The sequence below is a fragment of the Plasmodium coatneyi genome, chromosome 12 (assembly GCF_001680005.1).
Source record: "Plasmodium coatneyi strain Hackeri chromosome 12, complete sequence".
Classification (NCBI taxonomy): Eukaryota; Apicomplexa; class Aconoidasida; order Haemosporida; family Plasmodiidae; genus Plasmodium; species Plasmodium coatneyi.
The window spans coordinates 1,940,870-1,959,370 of record NC_033567.1 but is presented as its reverse complement, the minus strand read 5'-3'; the positions used below and the strand labels follow the sequence as shown (position 1 = coordinate 1,959,370).

General features: G+C 42.5%; 3 protein-coding genes across 3 annotated transcripts; 2 read left to right on the top strand and 1 right to left on the bottom strand.

Moving 5' to 3' along the window:
• Positions 1-2,128: 2,128 nt before the first annotated feature.
• On the top strand, positions 2,129-6,859 carry PCOAH_00040940 (Sexual stage-specific protein kinase; the record flags this gene model as incomplete). Its single annotated transcript, XM_020060882.1, has 1 exon — positions 2,129-6,859. One exon carries the CDS (start codon positions 2,129-2,131, stop codon positions 6,857-6,859), a length of 4,731 nt encoding a protein of 1,576 aa, XP_019916636.1.
• Positions 6,860-7,649: 790 nt separating this feature from the next.
• Positions 7,650-9,082, top strand: PCOAH_00040930 (Cytidine and deoxycytidylate deaminase family; the record flags this gene model as incomplete). Its single annotated transcript, XM_020060881.1, has 5 exons — positions 7,650-7,762; positions 7,903-8,374; positions 8,581-8,656; positions 8,764-8,861; positions 9,048-9,082. 5 exons carry the CDS (start codon positions 7,706-7,708, stop codon positions 9,080-9,082), a joined length of 738 nt encoding a protein of 245 aa, XP_019916686.1.
• Positions 9,083-9,543: 461 nt separating this feature from the next.
• Positions 9,544-17,572, bottom strand: PCOAH_00040920 (Uncharacterized protein; the record flags this gene model as incomplete). The annotated part of the gene is made up of 3 exons (XM_020060880.1): positions 9,544-9,589; positions 9,755-10,806; positions 10,868-17,572. 3 exons carry the CDS (start codon positions 17,570-17,572, stop codon positions 9,544-9,546), a joined length of 7,803 nt encoding a protein of 2,600 aa, XP_019916978.1.
• Between the last annotated feature and the right edge of the window lie 929 nt (positions 17,573-18,501).

Below are 18,501 nucleotides of genomic sequence, written 5' to 3'. Positions count from 1 at the left end.
TTTTCTCTCACGAAAAAAGGAACGCACTTGTAATTGTAGTCTTCTGACATGTTGTTACTGCGAAGGAAGCACATAAATGAGCAGTTTCCTCATTTGGCTTTTTTTTCCAAAGTTGAAGGTAGAAGCATTGTATACACGCGCAGTAGGTACGCAAAAAAATGCAGATATGCGCATACCAGCATATGGTACGATTCTAAAAAGGGAATGATCCATTTATTGCGCAGAAAAGAGGCGAGGCCCTCTACCTATATACTGTCAAAGCACAGATAGCCATTTTTCTAGCCAAAGACAAACACCGCTGCGTTTATGCCAAAATACACAAAAGAAAAAAAAAAAGGGTGGTAATTATATTTGCCATTTGCTGAACTGTGTTCCTTTCATTGTTTTTTTTCTTTTTTTTTCGCGCAATCACCCGCTTGCCGAACAGTTGTTCATTTTCGTTTCTCTTTGCCCATTTATTCAAAAAAAAAAAAAAAAATCTCCGTTCAGGTGAAAAGCAGCACATCCCATATGAGCGGTGTAAGTCTAATTTGGCCCTCTTCCCTTTAGGTTTTTTTTTTTTTTTTCAATTTTTCGTCATTGCAACAAAGTGTGGGCTCTTCCCCGGAAAGCATAGATACTTATATGTTCAGCTATATAAAGGTACTAACGCCTGCACAGGGATGTATCTGTGCTCCTATGTCGAAGCTCCAAAGAAAGGAAAATGAACACAACCTATTTTACATTACCCTTTTAGAAAAAAAAAAAGATCTACTCACCAGTTATGGGAAAAGGTGCACATTTGATGGTTGCCAAGGATGGCACATTGAACTTTACCTTCAAAGGAGAGTAATGAAATAGGGTTATCTCCTTGTGGGGGCAACAATGTTCTGTCTTCTTGCGTCATAATGACTCCTTCCCCTTTTGCGGAAGCACAAATGAGAAGGCCCCCCCTGTATGTGTGCATACGGTATGGGCATATTTAAGGGCATGTAAATATGCCTATAATGAGCCAAGTGCCCCCCAAGAATTTAAGTCTACGGATCAGTTATATAGGGTGTGTGCAGTGGGAAACCTCGCACAGAGGAAATTAGAAAAGGAAAAGAGGGAGGAGAACATAAGGTGCGTATATACACACACGTACATACTACATATATCAATTGAGGCGCATGGCCATTTATAGTGCGAGATGGTGTTTTTCACTCCGCAAGGATGATTAAGAAAAAAGCAAACAAAGAGATAAACGATGTTCGCTTTTCACCGGAGATAAAATGGTCCCTTCTCCCCAGTGCCTGGTTACTTCCCATTTGGACGTATCTTTCGCGAAATATATGAGAATAAAATTATTTCGCTCATTTTGGACTTTGCAAAAAAATTACAGCAGCGCGTAGGGGAGGACGCGGGTGGACAAATCAGAAAAAAAGGAAAAAAGGGAAATTTGAAAGTCACAAAATGAAAAAAATAACTATGGAGGGTGGGATTTCCACTAGATATGCGAAGGAATAACTGGACGATTTAAACATATTTGGGGGGATGCAAAAAAAAAAAAATGTGATGAGCGAAAGCGCATTTTCCCAAATGATGATAATACGGTGTATTTTTTTTTTTTTTTTTTTTTTTTTTTTTTGTTACAAAAAGTTTCCAACATTCTTTCGCGTTTTCTGCGAAGTTTTTACTATTTCGGGACAAGAAAAATTGAGCCACCATCCTTTTTTATTTGATCAGATATTTCGATACTTTTTTTTCATTATGCATGGTATCGTTTTGTTATGTAAGCGGTGATATACCGCAGGCATCGCACAAACATACATGTGTTTTGCTTCACCTCGTTAATTTATTACACACCCCTTGTTTGCTTTAAATATGAGCATAAGTAGGGGTTGGAATAAAACGAAGTGTGTGTATATGTAGTATCCATTTGTTTGTGAACATTGAAGGGAACTTTTTTTTTGCATCTTGTTGGCGGAAGGGACGAGGGAAATCTTCCTTGCAAGCGAAGAGCGGACTGCGGCGCGCATCTGTAGAGGGATCAGTATCCACGTGAAAGAGACATACGCAGTAATACGCAGTAGGACGTACGAACCTGCTTAGCTGGTAGAGGAGGCCAGCGAACACACTCCCGTTCACTTTGCCCCCTTGTGTGGAAGCAATGAATGAGCTCTCCCCGGGGGTGTCGAGAAAACTGTTTTGGAATTCGGACAAATTATTTTATGATAACATACGGAATTTAGATGAGAGACTAAACGTGAATAACAATTTTAACGAGAACAAATATGAGGAGCTGTATCGTGAGAAGTATGCAAGGAATAAAAGGAGGTTTAAGACCGAGCCACCTAAAAATATCAGTGAGCAAGGAAGTTCCCAATTTTACCCGTCTTTTTTTAACAGCATATTTAAGAGTTTATCGAGGAATGTGATTTACAGTGGGGAGGATAAACAAAGTGAGGAAGATGAGGAGGAAAAAAAAAAGACTTCTTCGAGACATTCAAACAAATCGAAGAATGTTAAACTTCCCCATTTGGCCAAAGGGGACAGTCGATGTGGTAGCGGAATGAGTAGAAACAGCGTTACGTATCGGAAGGGCGATTTGGATGAAAATACGGACGGGGGTAGATCTGGTGGGCGCAGAAGGTACACATATGGGAGCAAGAGGAGCGCCACTAGCTCGGAGGAATCACAAACGGATGGAGAATCTGGAGAGATGAGCAGTGATGAATATCGAACCGGTGAATATAGAACCGGTGAATACCGCAGTGGGGGGGTGCCCAGGGAAGGTACCAAGAGTATGGAACAGAACCGAAGTGAGGGGAAAACCGCCAAGAGGGCAAAACTTGTAAACAGTGACGTCATTTCGGATGTCTTCCTGAAGAAGAACGTGAAGAGTCTAGTGGTTCACGACACGGGAGGAATAGACATCGAACTGATCGAAAATGAGAACCCAGAGTTTCTGTACCATACCTACACGGGGAACAGAATATCAAACATGTATTATGCGTATGACGATTCTATAAGGAGCAAAGAATATTGTGATGATAAGAAGATAAATAGGTTTAATTCGTCCTTCTCTAGAAAAGAAAATGCAACTGTGCGGGAGTCTACATCGGGAGAAGGTTGTCCCGTGGGGGAATTCATCCCAGGGGAGGTTAACCCAAGGGGGTCATCAGTAAAGGGATCTTCTACATACAGTGGAAGAAGAGAAAACAAGCAAAGTACAACACATTTTAAATCAGAGTTTTCCACTGACAGTAACAATAGTAAGCGCTGCGATGAGCAGAGCTATACTAAGAAATGTGAGGTGGAAGAAAAGGTCTCCAGTTGGTCCAACGAGGCATATAATTATGATAGCTGCAACACATATGAAGGGAACAGAAATAAGGGAACTTCCAACTGGTCTGGGGAACGAAACAAAATGTTCGATTCTTATTCGTCTGTGTCCAGCGTATCTGTAAATACATCAGAGAAGGAAAAGGGAAGGAAGTACCACTACATTGGGGAAACGATAAACAACGTCCGAAATGGATGGGGTATGCTAATATATAACGATCGAGTCATATTTGAAGGGGAATATAAAATGAACAATGCGATTGGGTACTTTATTAAGTACAATGAATATTCGACGGAGATTGGGTTCAGGAGTCCTCTGAGTATTAAATCTGTTGTCATCATGAGCGACAGCGATAATTTCATTGTACAGAACAGATGTGAGAATCTAGAATCTGTAAAAAGTGACGAATTGGGAGCTAGCCAAAATGGCGCCCCAAAATTGGAAAATAACGACAGCATGGAGGTAGATATTAAGGGGAAGAATGATGGATTAACATGTGAAGAAAATGTTGGAACAGTGTGTGAAAATAAAAGCTACATGGAGAAGGCAGAACTGAACCTGTACTGTCCGCAAAAATTTCCAACGATAAGTAACTACACAGGCTTATCCGATTTTAGGAGGACACCCGGTGTCTTTACCACGCCTAACAGTACTAAATTGCACAAAGAAAATGTTCTCATGAATAATCTGCTGAACAGTATAAAGGAGAGTGAGTGTTCTCCCCAAAAAAAGGAACAAGGAGGGAAGGCCAAAAATTTAGCCGTCGTTTCTAGCTACATTAGAAGAAACAGTAAACATAAGACAACCCCTGCGAGGTCCATCAATTATCTGAAGCCACCCATGATGCATCTGATAAAAAATAATATTATTCTAAATAGGAACTCCTTCCTGAAGAATGATAAACCAGCCTCCTCCAGGAAGAGGAGGGAACAGAAAACGACCATGCATTGCTCCAGCCCAATGAGCATCATCGTGACGTCGTTCGATACGGATGAGGAATCGGGCTCCTCCGGAAATGACCCACATGGGGAAAGTAACCAAAATGAGGAGAATGAAAATGAGGGAACTCCCTCAGTGGAAAACGCTACTACGAGGAGCTGCACTCAGTCAGTCACTGTGTTCTCGGAGCGCGGTGCGGAAGTAGTGCACCAGAAAGAGTTTGACGTTGGCGACATGAAGAACAATGGATTGACAATTTTGCAGCTAGAGAACAACAATGATGTGAAGGGAATTCATTCGGTGAAGGAAGATGATGAGGGGACTCATTTTGCGAACGATGAGGAGAAGGGGGAGGCTGCTATTGAAGGAAGCGTCGATGCTTACAGGGAGGATACGAATAAGTACACGGATGGGAAGACTAACAAAGATGTGGAGAGAGCTGATGTGCCTATGACGGGGGAGGAGGCTGAGCGGAGCGCGCACTTCACGAACGATTCGTCAGACGAGGGGGAGGCAGAGGCAGAGTCGAATGGGCAGAACAAGCTGAACATTGTTATAACCGACGAGTACAGAAATTTGTTATGCGATAATATCAACAATGACAATTTTGTGATAAAAAATAACGAAATTAGGACGTTCGAGGAGTTCATAGAGAAGCAGGAGTATGAAGGTGGGGGGGGAAAGGATCAATGGAGGGAGGCCATGCGGGATCCAGGCGAAGGTGACGTGTCAAGTGTGAGAACAACCTTCGAGGGAGACCCCCCCAAGTGTAACACAGAGGAGAAGGAAGAAAACGTGAAAAAGGAACAGGATGAGAAGAAGGAGCAGGATGTGAAAAAGGAACACGATGAGAAGAAGGAGGAGGTGCATTTTGGCCACCCCGATAAGGCATACATAAGAAGGCGCCTCCGAGGAGCGACCTTCCCAGAAACGCATGACGATAGACAGAAGAATTGTTTCCTCTTCATAGACGATTACTTAACTTCAAACGATGACAAATTCAATTTAATAAATCAGGACGTGAAATTGAGGGCATCAGATTATAATAAATGGTCCGTGAATATGCTATATAATTTTTTAAAAATGATAGGATTAAAGAAGGAAGCCTATTTGTTTAAGATTCACAAGATAAGGGGGTACCACATTCTTAAACTGACAGACAAGGAATTGAAAAGACTGAACATAAATAATTCTTATGTTAGAAAATTCGTCTTGTCTGTTTTTCGATTTTTAGTAAATTCTATGGATAGTGCGGATCCTCTATCTTTAAATTTTAACACGAATAGAAAATTCTCATTTAATGAAATACAGACGATTTGCAATAGTGATATTATGATACTGAACAAAGTTGGGGGGGGGAGTTATGCGCAGGTTTTTAGGGCAAGATATAGAGGAAAGTACGTGGCGTGTAAATTGTTTTTGTACAACCCGAAGGATATGAGTGAAGAGAGCTATTGCGAGAGTTATATTTCCACGCCTCGGTCGAGTCACAAATATATTTTCCCGAAAATAACCCCCAGTTTAAGCACATTCGGTGAACAACACTTTAGTGACAAACCACTACTACCTTCAACGGAGGGGGGAATGGACACGGGGGAGGCAGCAAATCATCCTGGTGGTAACCACATGGGGGTTATGCAGTCTACCCAACGGGTGCGGTGTGATAGTGGAGGAGGATCAACCGAAGGGGAAGACCTACACAGGGAAGACTCCCCAAAGGAGCACTCCCCGAAGGAACATTCCCCCTATGGATTGGCCACGCAGAAGAAAGGCAATGAAGGAGACGCCCCCAATGCTAATAGCACCTCCTACACACTACAGAGAAATAAGAAAATAAAAAAAATGGCCAACTTGGAAATTTTCAGATATTTCCCCACCCCAGTGAAGTACCGCAATTACGAAGCGAAGATTCTCTACTCTCTACAGGAGTGCAGTTATGTGATAAAATTACTAGGAGTGTGTAGTCTAAGAGAGGGGGAAGAGTCCCTCATTTTACAGTACTGTTCTGGGGGAAGCCTGGAAAAGTACATATACATGGATGAGAAGAAAAAGAACAGTGCATACACGCGTTATCTGTCAAGACCCCAAATTGTAAAAATATTTCAACAAGTGGCAGAAGGAATGCACAACGTGCACTCAAAACATTTTTTCCACAGGGACCTAAAACTTTCAAATATTTTGCTGGACGGTAATCAGGATGCCGTCATTTCCGACTTTGGATTGTCGACTCATTTTTCTTTAAATGATAGCCCTACTGCATATGCCATGTATGGAAACATATTTTATGCAGCCCCGGAGGTTTTAAAAGGGGAAGGTTTTTTTAAAGAATCCGATGTGTGGTCTTTTGGGGTTAGTTTATGGGAAGCCTTAACAAGAAAGATTGCATACGATGGAATGTCTGCTTCAGAAAGTTTTTGCAAAATTTCTTCTGGGGAGTTGGTCCTTCCCATTCCCAGGGACCTTCCCTTGGAGTTGTCCGAATTGCTGAAGAGCATGTTGGAGTACGACTTTACCAAGCGGCCGCTCTTCGACGTGATAGCGAGGCGGCTGGAACGCATTCGGCTGGAGGCCGAGCAGAAGCTGCACGTGGACATCCACTCCTTCTTCGATGGGTAGGGAGGGAAGTAACGGCGGCGTAATTACAGCGTGGCAACATGTCAACGGGGCAACGCTTTGTACCACTTCCCACCGACACACTTACGAATTAAAATATCCAGCAGGCCTCCTCTTTCTTCTTTTTCCGTTCCCTCCCTTTTTGTATTGCCTATTCGTTGTGCTTCCCATTTTTATGTCCATTTGTACAATGCCCCATTCCCCGAGGTGGAAATACGAGGGCGCACATTTTGTTTGTTCTAAAAAATTGGAAGGCTAATTTTTTTGGCCCAAAAGGATAGGAAAGGAAAAAAAAAAAAGCAGCGTTATTATTTGTTTAAACTTCATTTGTTCTTACTAAATTAGCACTTTCGCTTTTTTTTTTTTTTTTTTTTTTTTTTTTTCCAATCCACGTGTGCAGCTGTCGGCCTGCGTGCTCCATCAATTATGTAATGATATGAGAACATTCCCATAGCCAAACCGGTCTATCCCATGGTGATTGTGCCACACAGCTGCGACGTTATGCTTTCTGTATTAGCCTGACCACATGGTCGTTTACTGCTTTTACTGCTTTTGTTTTTCCCCCTTGGGTGCCCTTTTGGTGTAAAAAAAGGGAGCCATTTGCCATTGGGTGGAGCATCGCAGTGCATCTGCTAGATTATACGCATGGCCATTAAAATGTACATTAATGACGAAACGGAAATTGCAGATGAGAATGGATCTATTGAGTGGTGTATTCTTCGCCCGATCTGTTTTTTCTTTTTTTTAACTATAAGCGATTGGGTGAGGTTACCTCCCCGGTGATGCCTCAGAGGGGGTCAAATTGAAAGAGGGGCAAAGCGGCTATCCCGGTTTTGCACATTGAAGAAGATGGTTGTGCTCAGCGAAGAGGATGCCGTTCACTTTTTAAATATCGCATTGGAGGAGGTAAGTCAAGTTAAGGGAGGGAGCATCCAATGAGCGTTTGAAGTGCGTTCGCGATGAATTTGTTATGCATTCGTGACGCGTCCACAATGCCAGCACGTAAACATGTAGACGTTTTTTTCCCGTTTGTTCCTCTCCCCAAGGCGGAAAAGAGTCTGCACGTGGAGCTGAAGGAAATGCCCATATTTTGCCTCCTGATAAACGAAAAAAGGGAAATTGTGTCCAGCTCGTACAACCACACGAATGAATCGAAGAATGGAAGCAGACACTGTGAGCTCATAACGATAGATAAGTACCTCTATGGTGAGGATTACGAGGGCATGAAAAATAGGAACCTAATAAAATGCTTTAACAATTGTGAAAACGGAGTAGAGAGATCTCTTGCCAGATATTTTTCCCAACTGGATATGTGGAAGAGGGATAAATTAGCTAACCCTCCATCTGGGGTAGAAGACGACTTGGTGCTTAGGGAAGAACCCACGGGAAGTACTACTGACCAATTAAGTGAAGAGAAAAAGAACGAAATAAAGCAAAAGTTAGAAAATCTTCGAAAATGCTGCATCGTTGTGACGTGTGAGCCGTGTATCATGTGCGTTTATGCGTTGAAGCTTATGGGTAATGCAGCCAACCGCGTCAGTTTAGGCGCGTCTTTTAAGGCACGTCTTTTTTTTGCGAATACATTTAGGGGGTAGCCGTGCTGTTTAGACCTGGCGCTGCTTTTTCCAGTCGGTCTGACTACTGTAGCGCCGCCCCCCACTCAATACCTTTTCCCACTTGGCTTATCTTCACCTTTTTTTTTTCTTCCTGTACGAACATGCCAGGCATAAAGAACATTTACTTCTGCTGCCTTAACGAGCGCTTCGGGGGATGCGGATCAGTCCTTTCCTTGCACAAAACGTAACCAAAAAAGGGGAAAAGACGAAAAGGGCGAAAGCAGCTGCAAATCATGGAATTCTATTTGCCTAACTATGAATACCCCCTTTTTATGTCGTTCACTTTTGCAGGTACCAGGACATAAATGTGAATTACATCAAAAGCGGAGGATGCACGGAGAGGAGCATTTCCCTGATGCAGTCCTTTTACAAGGGTGGAAACCCCTCAGGTATTTTTCACACTTTTTTTCCTTTTTACATGTTGCTTTTAACGTATTTACACTTGCATGATGAGTGATGAATGAAGACGTGAATGTGGCCCCATCGCATGGGTGCCTTCTCCCTCCGTGTGGAGTGGTAATTTAGAAAGTATGTCCCATACTGTGCATGTTTCTTTTTTTCCTAACTTCACGCAGCGCCGGAAGAGAAAAGAAAAAGAGCGATCAAGTGATGTCCTACGTTGGTTATGAGTTGGGGAGCCGGTACTCCGTTCTTCCACCCTACTTACAGGCATGCTTTTTTTTTTTTGTTTCTATTAAGCCTAGTTCTGCCACAGCGTATGTGTGCACATATATACTACCTGCACCATTACGTTTTTGTATATTTTCCTTTCCATACCGTTTTCCTTTTGGTGTGGTTTTCCCGCCGCTAATTTAGCGTCAAAAAAAATTAACAAGTGGAAGACAGGGCGTGGTGGTGGTGTTCCTTTTTTTTTTGGTGAAAAGTGAACGTGGGGGGTAAAAATTGGGATCGCGACTTCGAGGTGTAGCAGATCTTCTTACCAGAGAGGACTACCCTACCGCTGAAGAGAATACCCCTTCCAGAACATTTAAAAAAATAAAAAAGCACTTTGCATGATGCATATTAATCTGCAGATAAGTCTGCACGAGCGGAAGGGCTACTTCGCACGTTCTACAGGTTCTCCTGGATGTGCTGGTTTATTCCAGTTATTATGGCCCTGAAGGGGGGTAGGAGGAAGAGCATAAATGGATGGAAATATAAATGGATGGCAACGTAAAAGGAGGGGAATTCAACATGTTTCCCTCGTTCTGTGCATAGTTAAATCCACTCCCCCGCGTGGGGAAGCATGTTGCCACCCCCGTGTCGGGCAAAGGACACTTACATCCCCTTGTTGTACGCAGAAGACATGATATTCTTGGGCTTGCGTTCCTTCTGCTCCGAGACAATTTTCAAAAAAAGGTTGCGGTCCCCATAGAGGGAATCGAAGAAGGTGTCGATATATTCCGTGACGTCATATTTTTTGGTGAGGAACAAATGGCTTAGTTCAATTCCCTTCTGTTGCATGTACTTCCGTATGCACTGATTGTCACGCTTCATCAGGTGTATGTCGTTGTCGGTAAAAATGTAGCTTGAAAATCCCTTCTCCACTACGATAAGAATCCACATTTTTATGAACAGTTCGATGAAGACGGTAAGAATGCTCTTTCGAAAGGATTCTGGAATTTGGAGGATAAATTTCTCCACTGTGTTTGGGAACATGGCAACGATGGACTGAACGTTGTTCATTTCGAATGGGTCCTCATACAGATTGAAAAAAAGTTCTCTCTGGAATTCATAACATACAATTCGGATGGATAAAACTTTAAAAATGAAGTAGAGTGTATTTTTTAGTGTGTCCCTTATGTTACTTATGGACGTGTTTAGTATATCTAAAATAGTTTTTGTGTAGATGTTTTTTTGTAACATGGGAAGAGTTACATCGACGGGTACGTAGTTGTTGAATAGGTGACTCAGTTTGTCTACGTTCAATGTCCTGGCGGAAATGTAGTCCAGGATGTATTTTTCAAATTTGTTTCTAATGAGGGCCACTTGTTCTTGGAAGAAGAACAGGTTCCACGTGATGACCACGGAGGTGGACATGTCTGAGTTGTTAAAGAGGTGGTTAATTTCGTCTATGATGTTTACTAGATCGTCGCTCATGTAGGCGCCTGGTTTTTTCTCCTCTCCGGTGGGTTCCCCATTCGGTTCATTGGAGGGATTAAATTGGGTGGTTACGCTTGTTTCTGTGTCCCCCTTGGCGGGTTCCCTTCCCGGTTTGGATGGACTGCTGCTCTGAAACGGGGAGACCTTCACGGATAGGTCATTAATATCTTCGAGCAATCCTCCCACTTTGTTTTTTATCGCATTAACATCTAACTCGTCATAATCAAACAGCTTGTAGAGGACGTTTTTTTTTTCTTTTTTTATGTTTAATTCGTTTCGTAATTTCATTCACGTCGTTGAATTCGTTTTCGATGTTTTCATCGTACATGATGGGGTCGTCTTGTTCTTCTTCCTCTTCCTGATCAAGCATGTCCAATTCGTTTTGCTTAAAAATAGTTACCCCCCCTGGTTCGTCTTCTGTCTTATTTGCTTCTTTTCTGTTTCTCCTTTTTATATTGCTATTGGTGAATTTATCCCACTGGATTTTCTGCTGCTCCGTCAGGTTCAGCAACTCCTGAAAGTACTTATCTGCGTATTGATTCATGACGGATATAATAAAGGACGTGTACTTCTTCTTATAATTCTCACAGTAGTCATTTATAAAAGCATTTAGGAACTGCACAAAGGGGGTGATTATCCATTCGACGGGGCACTTATACCCTAACAGGACATCCAAGATATTCCATATGATAGAAAAAATATCTACACATGTAGCGTTATACATAATTTCAGGACTATTCAGTGGAACTAATTTTTCATTTCCTAAACAGATGGAGAGCAAATTTTTATTGTGCTCTAACTTTTGGTCCATAATTTGGATGAATATTTTTTCCAACTTGAACATGAGCTTCACCATGCATGGGTCGCTTGCGTTGGAGATGATGAGGGAGAGGTTTACGAACCGGTTATGTGTGTCTCCCATTTGGTTTCGTTGCGTCTGTTCCGTCTGTTCCGTTTGTTGCTTCTGCTTGTTCTGCCTTTCTTCCGTGCTCCCCCTTAGTGAGTTCCTCGTTTCGTAGTACTTTGCAATTTTGTTCTGCATCTTCCTCCGGGGGGAGCTCTTACGGTGCGTATGTTCATCTACGGGGGAGGTGCCCCCATCTGGGTTGCCCCCCCTGGATTGATTTCCCGACAAGGAGGGAGTTCTTCCAATTGAAACGCCAACATCGACAGGCTTCCCATTCACCAGACACTGGTACATCTCGTACGTATTAGTTTGTAGTACAATTTCCTTAATGAGCAGATTGAAATTGTATAAGGAGACAACAATAGATAGAGACTGACTAAATAGAACGTCGGTGTTGTTTTTATTTATTCCTATGAATTTTGAAACCTCGTAGTAGAGCGTCCTGTTGGCTGCAAAGAGGACCATGAGGGGGTGCTCCTCCGGTGGGAGATACTGCTTCCATATGTTCGAAAAGAATAGAATTTCTGCGAAGACTTCGTTGATGTATTTGTTTATTATATCTACGTAGTGGTTGGTTAAGGGGTCCTGGACCACGGGGGCAGAACCATTTGCGAGATCATCATCGCTTCCACTAGCGTCTTCCTCTGGGGAACCCTTCTGAGGGTGAAGAAACGGATCAGCTTCCACGTCCTCAGTTGTCCCATGCAGCGGTTCACCATTTTCAGAGTGACCATTTTCCCCTTTTTTTAGCATCTCACTCGGTTCAATATCCTCCCTGACGATACACATTATGTTGAAGAAAATATTCTTCACAGTGTTGAAGATGAAAAATTTGAAAAAGCTGGACAGTTCGTGTGGGGAGTTTATTGTGCCATGTGTGTGAGAAGTGTGTTTTGCTCTCTTCCCCTTTATCACCTCCTGGGCGCTAGAAATGTGAGAACTATCATCACATCGCTTGTTAGAATGAGATTCGTTACCATCCAAATGGTCTTCAACGACAACGTTACAACAACGCTTAAAGAGGGTTCTATTGCTTTCTTGTGTTCTTTTCAGGTGTGCATGCCGCTTAGGGCTAGTTCGTACCCCGTGAAGATATTTGAGCCGATTCGATTTTTCCGCCGAACTGTTACCATTAATGGTGAAGAATCTGTGCAGCGTCACAAATACGTCTAACACATATGGCAGAGAATACATGTCGATAAATTTTCTGTAATTGCAAAGGAGGAGGATGAAGTGGTCCCTAAAATCGCAACTAAGCATTCTCATCAGAAGGATGTCTGTCATTACTTTTTCAATTCTGGACAAATTTATGAGGGAGAAATTAGCGTGTGTTTTTTGGTCGGTTCTATACCTGATAACGAGGGTGCTACAGGTAGATGCGTCTATGTTCTGGTACTTTTCAACCTCTGCATTAGTTTTCACGAGGCTGTTTTGCTTGTCATGCTTGTTATACACGGTGCTTGTACTGTTGGAACTTCTCCTGTTGTCAGCACCTGGGTGATCACCTGGACATTCTACCTGAAGCGAGTCCTCTCTTTTACTTTCCCCTCTGATAGATGCGCCGAAACGGACATGTCTACTGGTTTCCTCCCCCCCGGTGTGCACCTTCACACAATCATCCTTCCTCATGTACCAATCGAAAAAAAAATGATCCTTGGAATATAATTCGTCCTTCCCATGTAGGGATAGGACGTTTGGAACGTAGGGATTGATCAGATTTTCCAGGTGGTTGTAATTGAAGTGGAGCAAAATATTGCAGTAGCGCTTCAGGTAGATGAATTCATTTTGTTGCTTCTTTTCCACTTTTTTTTTTTGCAACAGGTTGTCTTGTGAGTTGGGATTTTCAAACTGGTCATGCTCCTTCGGAACAGTTGCACAGAAGAGAAACTTTTTTTTGGAAGATTTCATCCTACGATTTGGTTCTTCCTTAACCTCCTCGCCGGAAGAATCATCGGCGTATAGCACGTCCATGGCTTCCTCCAAATCTGCATCTGCTTCTTCAGCTGGTGTACCCTTTTCTCCATTCCTCATGTCCATTTCGTTAACCGTTCTGCAGGATAAAATGGATTCGAAATTCTTTACAACAAAGCAAAACTGGCTAGCATTCTGCACGGTAATAATTTGACTCTTCCGGGGCGCAGGACTCATTGAAGGGATGTAGCTCTCCATCTGACTCGATTTAGATTCTTTCTCATCGTTGTGATTTCCCGACATGGTATTCAGAAAAAGTTTCACCTTCCCATCGTCTTCATTTGCACACACCGTTAAGAGATTCTTGTCGAAAAAGGAATAGAACAAATGAATGCCCAGGTAGAGGATAAAGGTAGATATGGGAATAGGTGTAGATTCTATTCCACAGTTGAACCTTTTTGTTTTTCCGTTGAGTGCTAAATCATTGCCCGCTTGGAGGTAATAAACGACCAGCATGATCCCCTGCATGAGGTAAGGCATGTCTGCATACATGTTGGTCTTTTCGCTGGTGCCAATCACGCAGGAAATGTAGTAATAGAGGAAGAAGTGCAACAGCGACCTGTCAATGAACCAGCTGGAACAGAGAATCGTTTCCACGTTTAGTTTGTAAAATATTTTTCTTTTTATTTTTTTTTCTCTCCGGGTGAGTTGTGATTCGTTTGGTGGGGTTTGCCCCGTCTTTACCAACTTGGAGAACTCCTTCATGAAAATGGCTTCATATAACTCATCGTGGTCTACATTTTGTTCATCGCACGTGGGAAAGTACTCTCCCTTGTGTTTTCCTTCGGGTTCGTCTCGGGGATATTTTCTCTGTAATTCGCCCTGGTGTGGAAGAGGGTGGCCCCCCTCACAGAGACCTATGACAATCTTCCTCACCTCGTAATCGTAATACTCTATTTTGGTAAAGTACTTAACCAAGTTGGCCAATTTTTTTTTTTCATCGCATATGCCGGTGTTCCACTTGTTCTCCCTCACAAGTGATTTTAGCAAATAAATTAAGCGAAAGGATTTTATTAAATTTTTTAGAAGAAGATTGCATAGAAAGATGATTTGCTCGTCCGTTCGTAGCGACTTGAAGGTGATGAAGTTGACCGGTTCGTTTTTGCTCTGATCGGTTTGGTTCTTATCGGTTTTTCCGTGCTTCTCTGGGGTTACCCCTTTGGTTGTCCCCCTCTGGTGTAACACAAACCAGTGCAGCTTCTTTATCCTCTTTTGCACATTCTGTAGGTAGGCGACGAAGGGGTTGTCGTCTGACCCCCTACTCAGGTAGCTAAAATATTCCCCACCATTTTCGAATTGATCTATCAAATCGTTTAAGTACCCACCCCCGTGGGAGTCAAAAAATGGAACGAACTTAACGAAGGTACAAAATTTGAAGTAGACGGAGATGTAAAGAAGTTGCAGCTGTCTTCTAACCCATGATGTGTAGATGCTACGTTCCTGGTTCATGTGTGCGTCCCCTGTGGGGTCCTTTCCTTTTCTCATCTTTTCCACGTCAGTGTGAAGTATGTGGTTGAAGTTGAGGCTGTCCATTATGCGAATTATTCTGAAGCGAACATCTAACACGTGGAAGGAGTAGGTATGGCCCCAATTTGTGTAGTGTGAAGGGATAGTAAGGAGGGTGATTAAATCGTTCGTTCTAGAATTTAGGTTTAGCTTTATTCTAAAAATGCTTATTATTCTTTTTACTAGTAACAGATTTTGCAGCTTCACATTGTAAATGTGGTCTACGTATTCGAAATGGTCATTCATTTTGCTTCGTCTGTTACTACTAGGAGGTGGTGTAAAATTGTACCAATCTTCCGTCGTCGCTTCTGCATGGGTAGGAGTTTGTTTTTCCCCCCCTTGGATTGTCTCCAACATGGGGTAACACCTCTGGCAGAATTCATTATACACCTCCTTGTTGAGTTTGTCCCTTTTAGACATGTCGAAGAGGAAGTAACCATTCAGTTGGGTCGACAGGGAGTAATACACTAGGAGGAGCGATTCGTATGCTATCAATTTATATTCGTATTCGCTCATTTGTTCGTCTTCAAAGAGGGGAACCCTTTGTGAAGAAGAAGTTATGTGCCATTTTTCGAATATTGAAAAGTGGTTAATAGTGGGTGGTATTTTAAATGGGTAAAAGGGATGTCCCTCTTCGAAGAAATAACTTTGAAAGAAATCCTGATCATACCACCTTCGTTTTTCCTTATTCCTACTCAGCATTGTCGATAGAATGTCTACTCTATTGAATTGTAGCATGTATTTTTCGAATTCCTTTTGTCTGTTTGTTAGGAAGGAGAAAATATCTTTTTCCTCCCTTGGGGGTGACTTACCGGTTAAACATGCTTCATCATTTTTTTCACCTACGGATTGGTTTAGCTTTGTTTGTCGGGTTTTTCTCGTCCCCTTGGCTTCCTTCCCACTCGGCACGCTATTCTCCTCCGATCTGTAAATACTCTTTTCTATTATCACGGGAATGTAAAACTGTTCGGGGAATTGACCATCCCTTGGAGAAGCAGCTCGATCGCCTCCACGTGGAGCGTCTTCGGTTTGCTCCCTTTGCTCTTCACCTACGTGTTGCAAGTCTTTCTGTTTCTTCATTTCCGCTTCGCTTCCGTGTTGCACTTCTTCCTGTTTCTTCATTTCCGCTTCACCCCCAGGTGAGCTCTTCTCACTGCAAATCAATTCCCCGCTCCGAAAATTCTGCTCCTTCATTTTTCTCTTCTTCTCAGATATGTGCTGCACATCCCCAGCCGGGGAATCCCCCCGATGTGGCATCAGCCTAAATTGTTCCTCCTCAGTCAGTACGTCATTTTTTGGTATTTTCTGTTGCAAGTCTGCTATGTCTACATTCTTTCTTAGGACAATACTTAACCACATTTGATAATCAATGAGCGAATCGTATGAACTAATTTGGCATGCCCCTTTGTGGAGTACGCTGTTCATGTGGATATGCTCCACTGCGAGAATTTTTATGAACCCCCTTACGCTGGTGTATATTTTTTCGATTCTGTGTTTTTCCCTAATTTCGAATTTTTCAAGGTTGAGTCTTTTCGGTGTTTTTTTTTTTTTCTTCTGATCTGATAGGTTTTGTGGGGGAATTGCCTCGTCCGTGGCACCCCCATTTTGGTTTCCGCTTCCCCCCATATTTCGCTCCCTGTCCTGCCACTTCTTCCTCCTGGATGCATTATCCTGCACATACTGCTCCAAGTCTTGAATGCTGCACCGCATGCTCCGTTTATTATGTCGGAGCTCCTTTATATTATCATACAGGATTTCCAAAAGTTCCTTCTTCCTAATTTGAATAGAATTTATTCTTTCCTTAGATTTATTTATTAGCAGCTTGTTGGCATTTTTTCCAAATTTGTCCAGGATTTCCTTAAAGGCCTCAATTTCTTTATCCAGCTTGATGTTAAGTTTGTCCAGCTCTGAAAAATGCTTTTTATACTTTGCGCTGTTAAGGTACTCTTTTGCAAAGTGCTCATTTTCTAGGCACCTCTTCAAATCTATTTCTACCTGTCTGAGTGGAATTCCATCTACCAGGACTTCGTGTTTATTTGTGTAGTCCTCCTTATGTAATTCTTCTGCTTTTCCCACATGGGTTATGATCCCCTTGTCATGGCTGTCTTGGTTATGTGGGCTGACACTGTCCGTTTTGCATTCCCATCTGTCTGCAGTAGAGAGTTCGTCCTCCTGAGTTTCTCCAACTCGATTTCCATTCACTGTAGTTGATCCCGCATCCTCCTCTTTATAAATGGAACTTATTTCTTGAACCCTGTCCGTTTCTTCCTTTTCCAACTCTACAACTATGTCCTTCTTTATCTTCTCACTGATGGATAAATTTTCTTCGTACAAATTACGCACAAGGGTAACGACATTGACAAAGCAATCGGCCAAGTAGACTCGATCGGATTCGCCCTCTTCCTTGTGTCTCTTCTTTATATTTGCAATGATGGTATTTCCATCAGAGTGAATTTTCTTCAGAGAATCACTAAAGTTTTTAAATGCTTCCCCCAGATTTTCAAATACACTTTTTATCTCTGCACTTGTCTTTATTCCTTCGTAATCTTTCCTCTTCAGGGCTCGCTCGATGTGCTCAATATCCGATATGCACGAGCTGTTCAGGTGCAGCATGGTTCCTTGGGGTGCGTCAGAATGGGTGCCACATCGACACAGGTAGCCTCGTTCTGTTGGGGTCCCTAAACTGGGTGAGCCAATATGCCGGCACACCCATGCGTCTGTACACCCCCGTTGCTAATCACCTGCGTTTGATAAACTGGGGAGTGAAAACGGGCTGGTATAGAGTAGCACAAAGTCGAAGTTATATAATTCGAACCGGAAAGAGAAGCAAGGCACACTTCTCCAGTATGGTCAGCAAATTAATGTATATATACTAGCGTTACGGAAAAAAAAAAAAAAAAATGCTCTTCACTTGGAATGTTTTGTAATCATTAGTGAAAGTAAACAAACAAAACTCTGCTGCCCTGCCGGGAAGCTTGTGCTTACTACAAGTGGAGAGCACTTCATCATTGCGGCTTTACCTGGATAATAGCGAAAGTGCGCCTTCGTGAAGGTTGTTCTTCCGCATGCGAAATGTAACTCGACTTATATTTGCACCTTTTTTGAAAAAAGCGGGGAAAAAAAAAAAAATACCAAACGGGTTGGTAGGAAAAATTAAAAAAAAAAAAAAAAAAAAAAAAAGAACAAATAAACGAACAAATAAACAAACAAACAAATAAATGAATGAATTGGTAAAACGATTTTGTGCTGTGCAGTCGCCTCCCCAAGTAGCAGCCTTTTTCCACCTTCACAGACGTGCATGTGAGGAGGAGCTTCCCCCTAAATGTGCGAATCGATTTGCCGAACTGGAAAGAAGCAAGCAAAGACTGTTCCAAAGAAGGCTGGTCGTTTAAGGCGAATCGTTCATAACAGATAAGGCATCGCAACCCAGGTGTGGAAAAGACACACAAACACACACAGTGTTGAACGTTTGGTGAGACCTGACCGAGTTGACCTTTTGGCTGATGGGCACAATGTACACTCCTTAATTTTGCCCGTTCGTC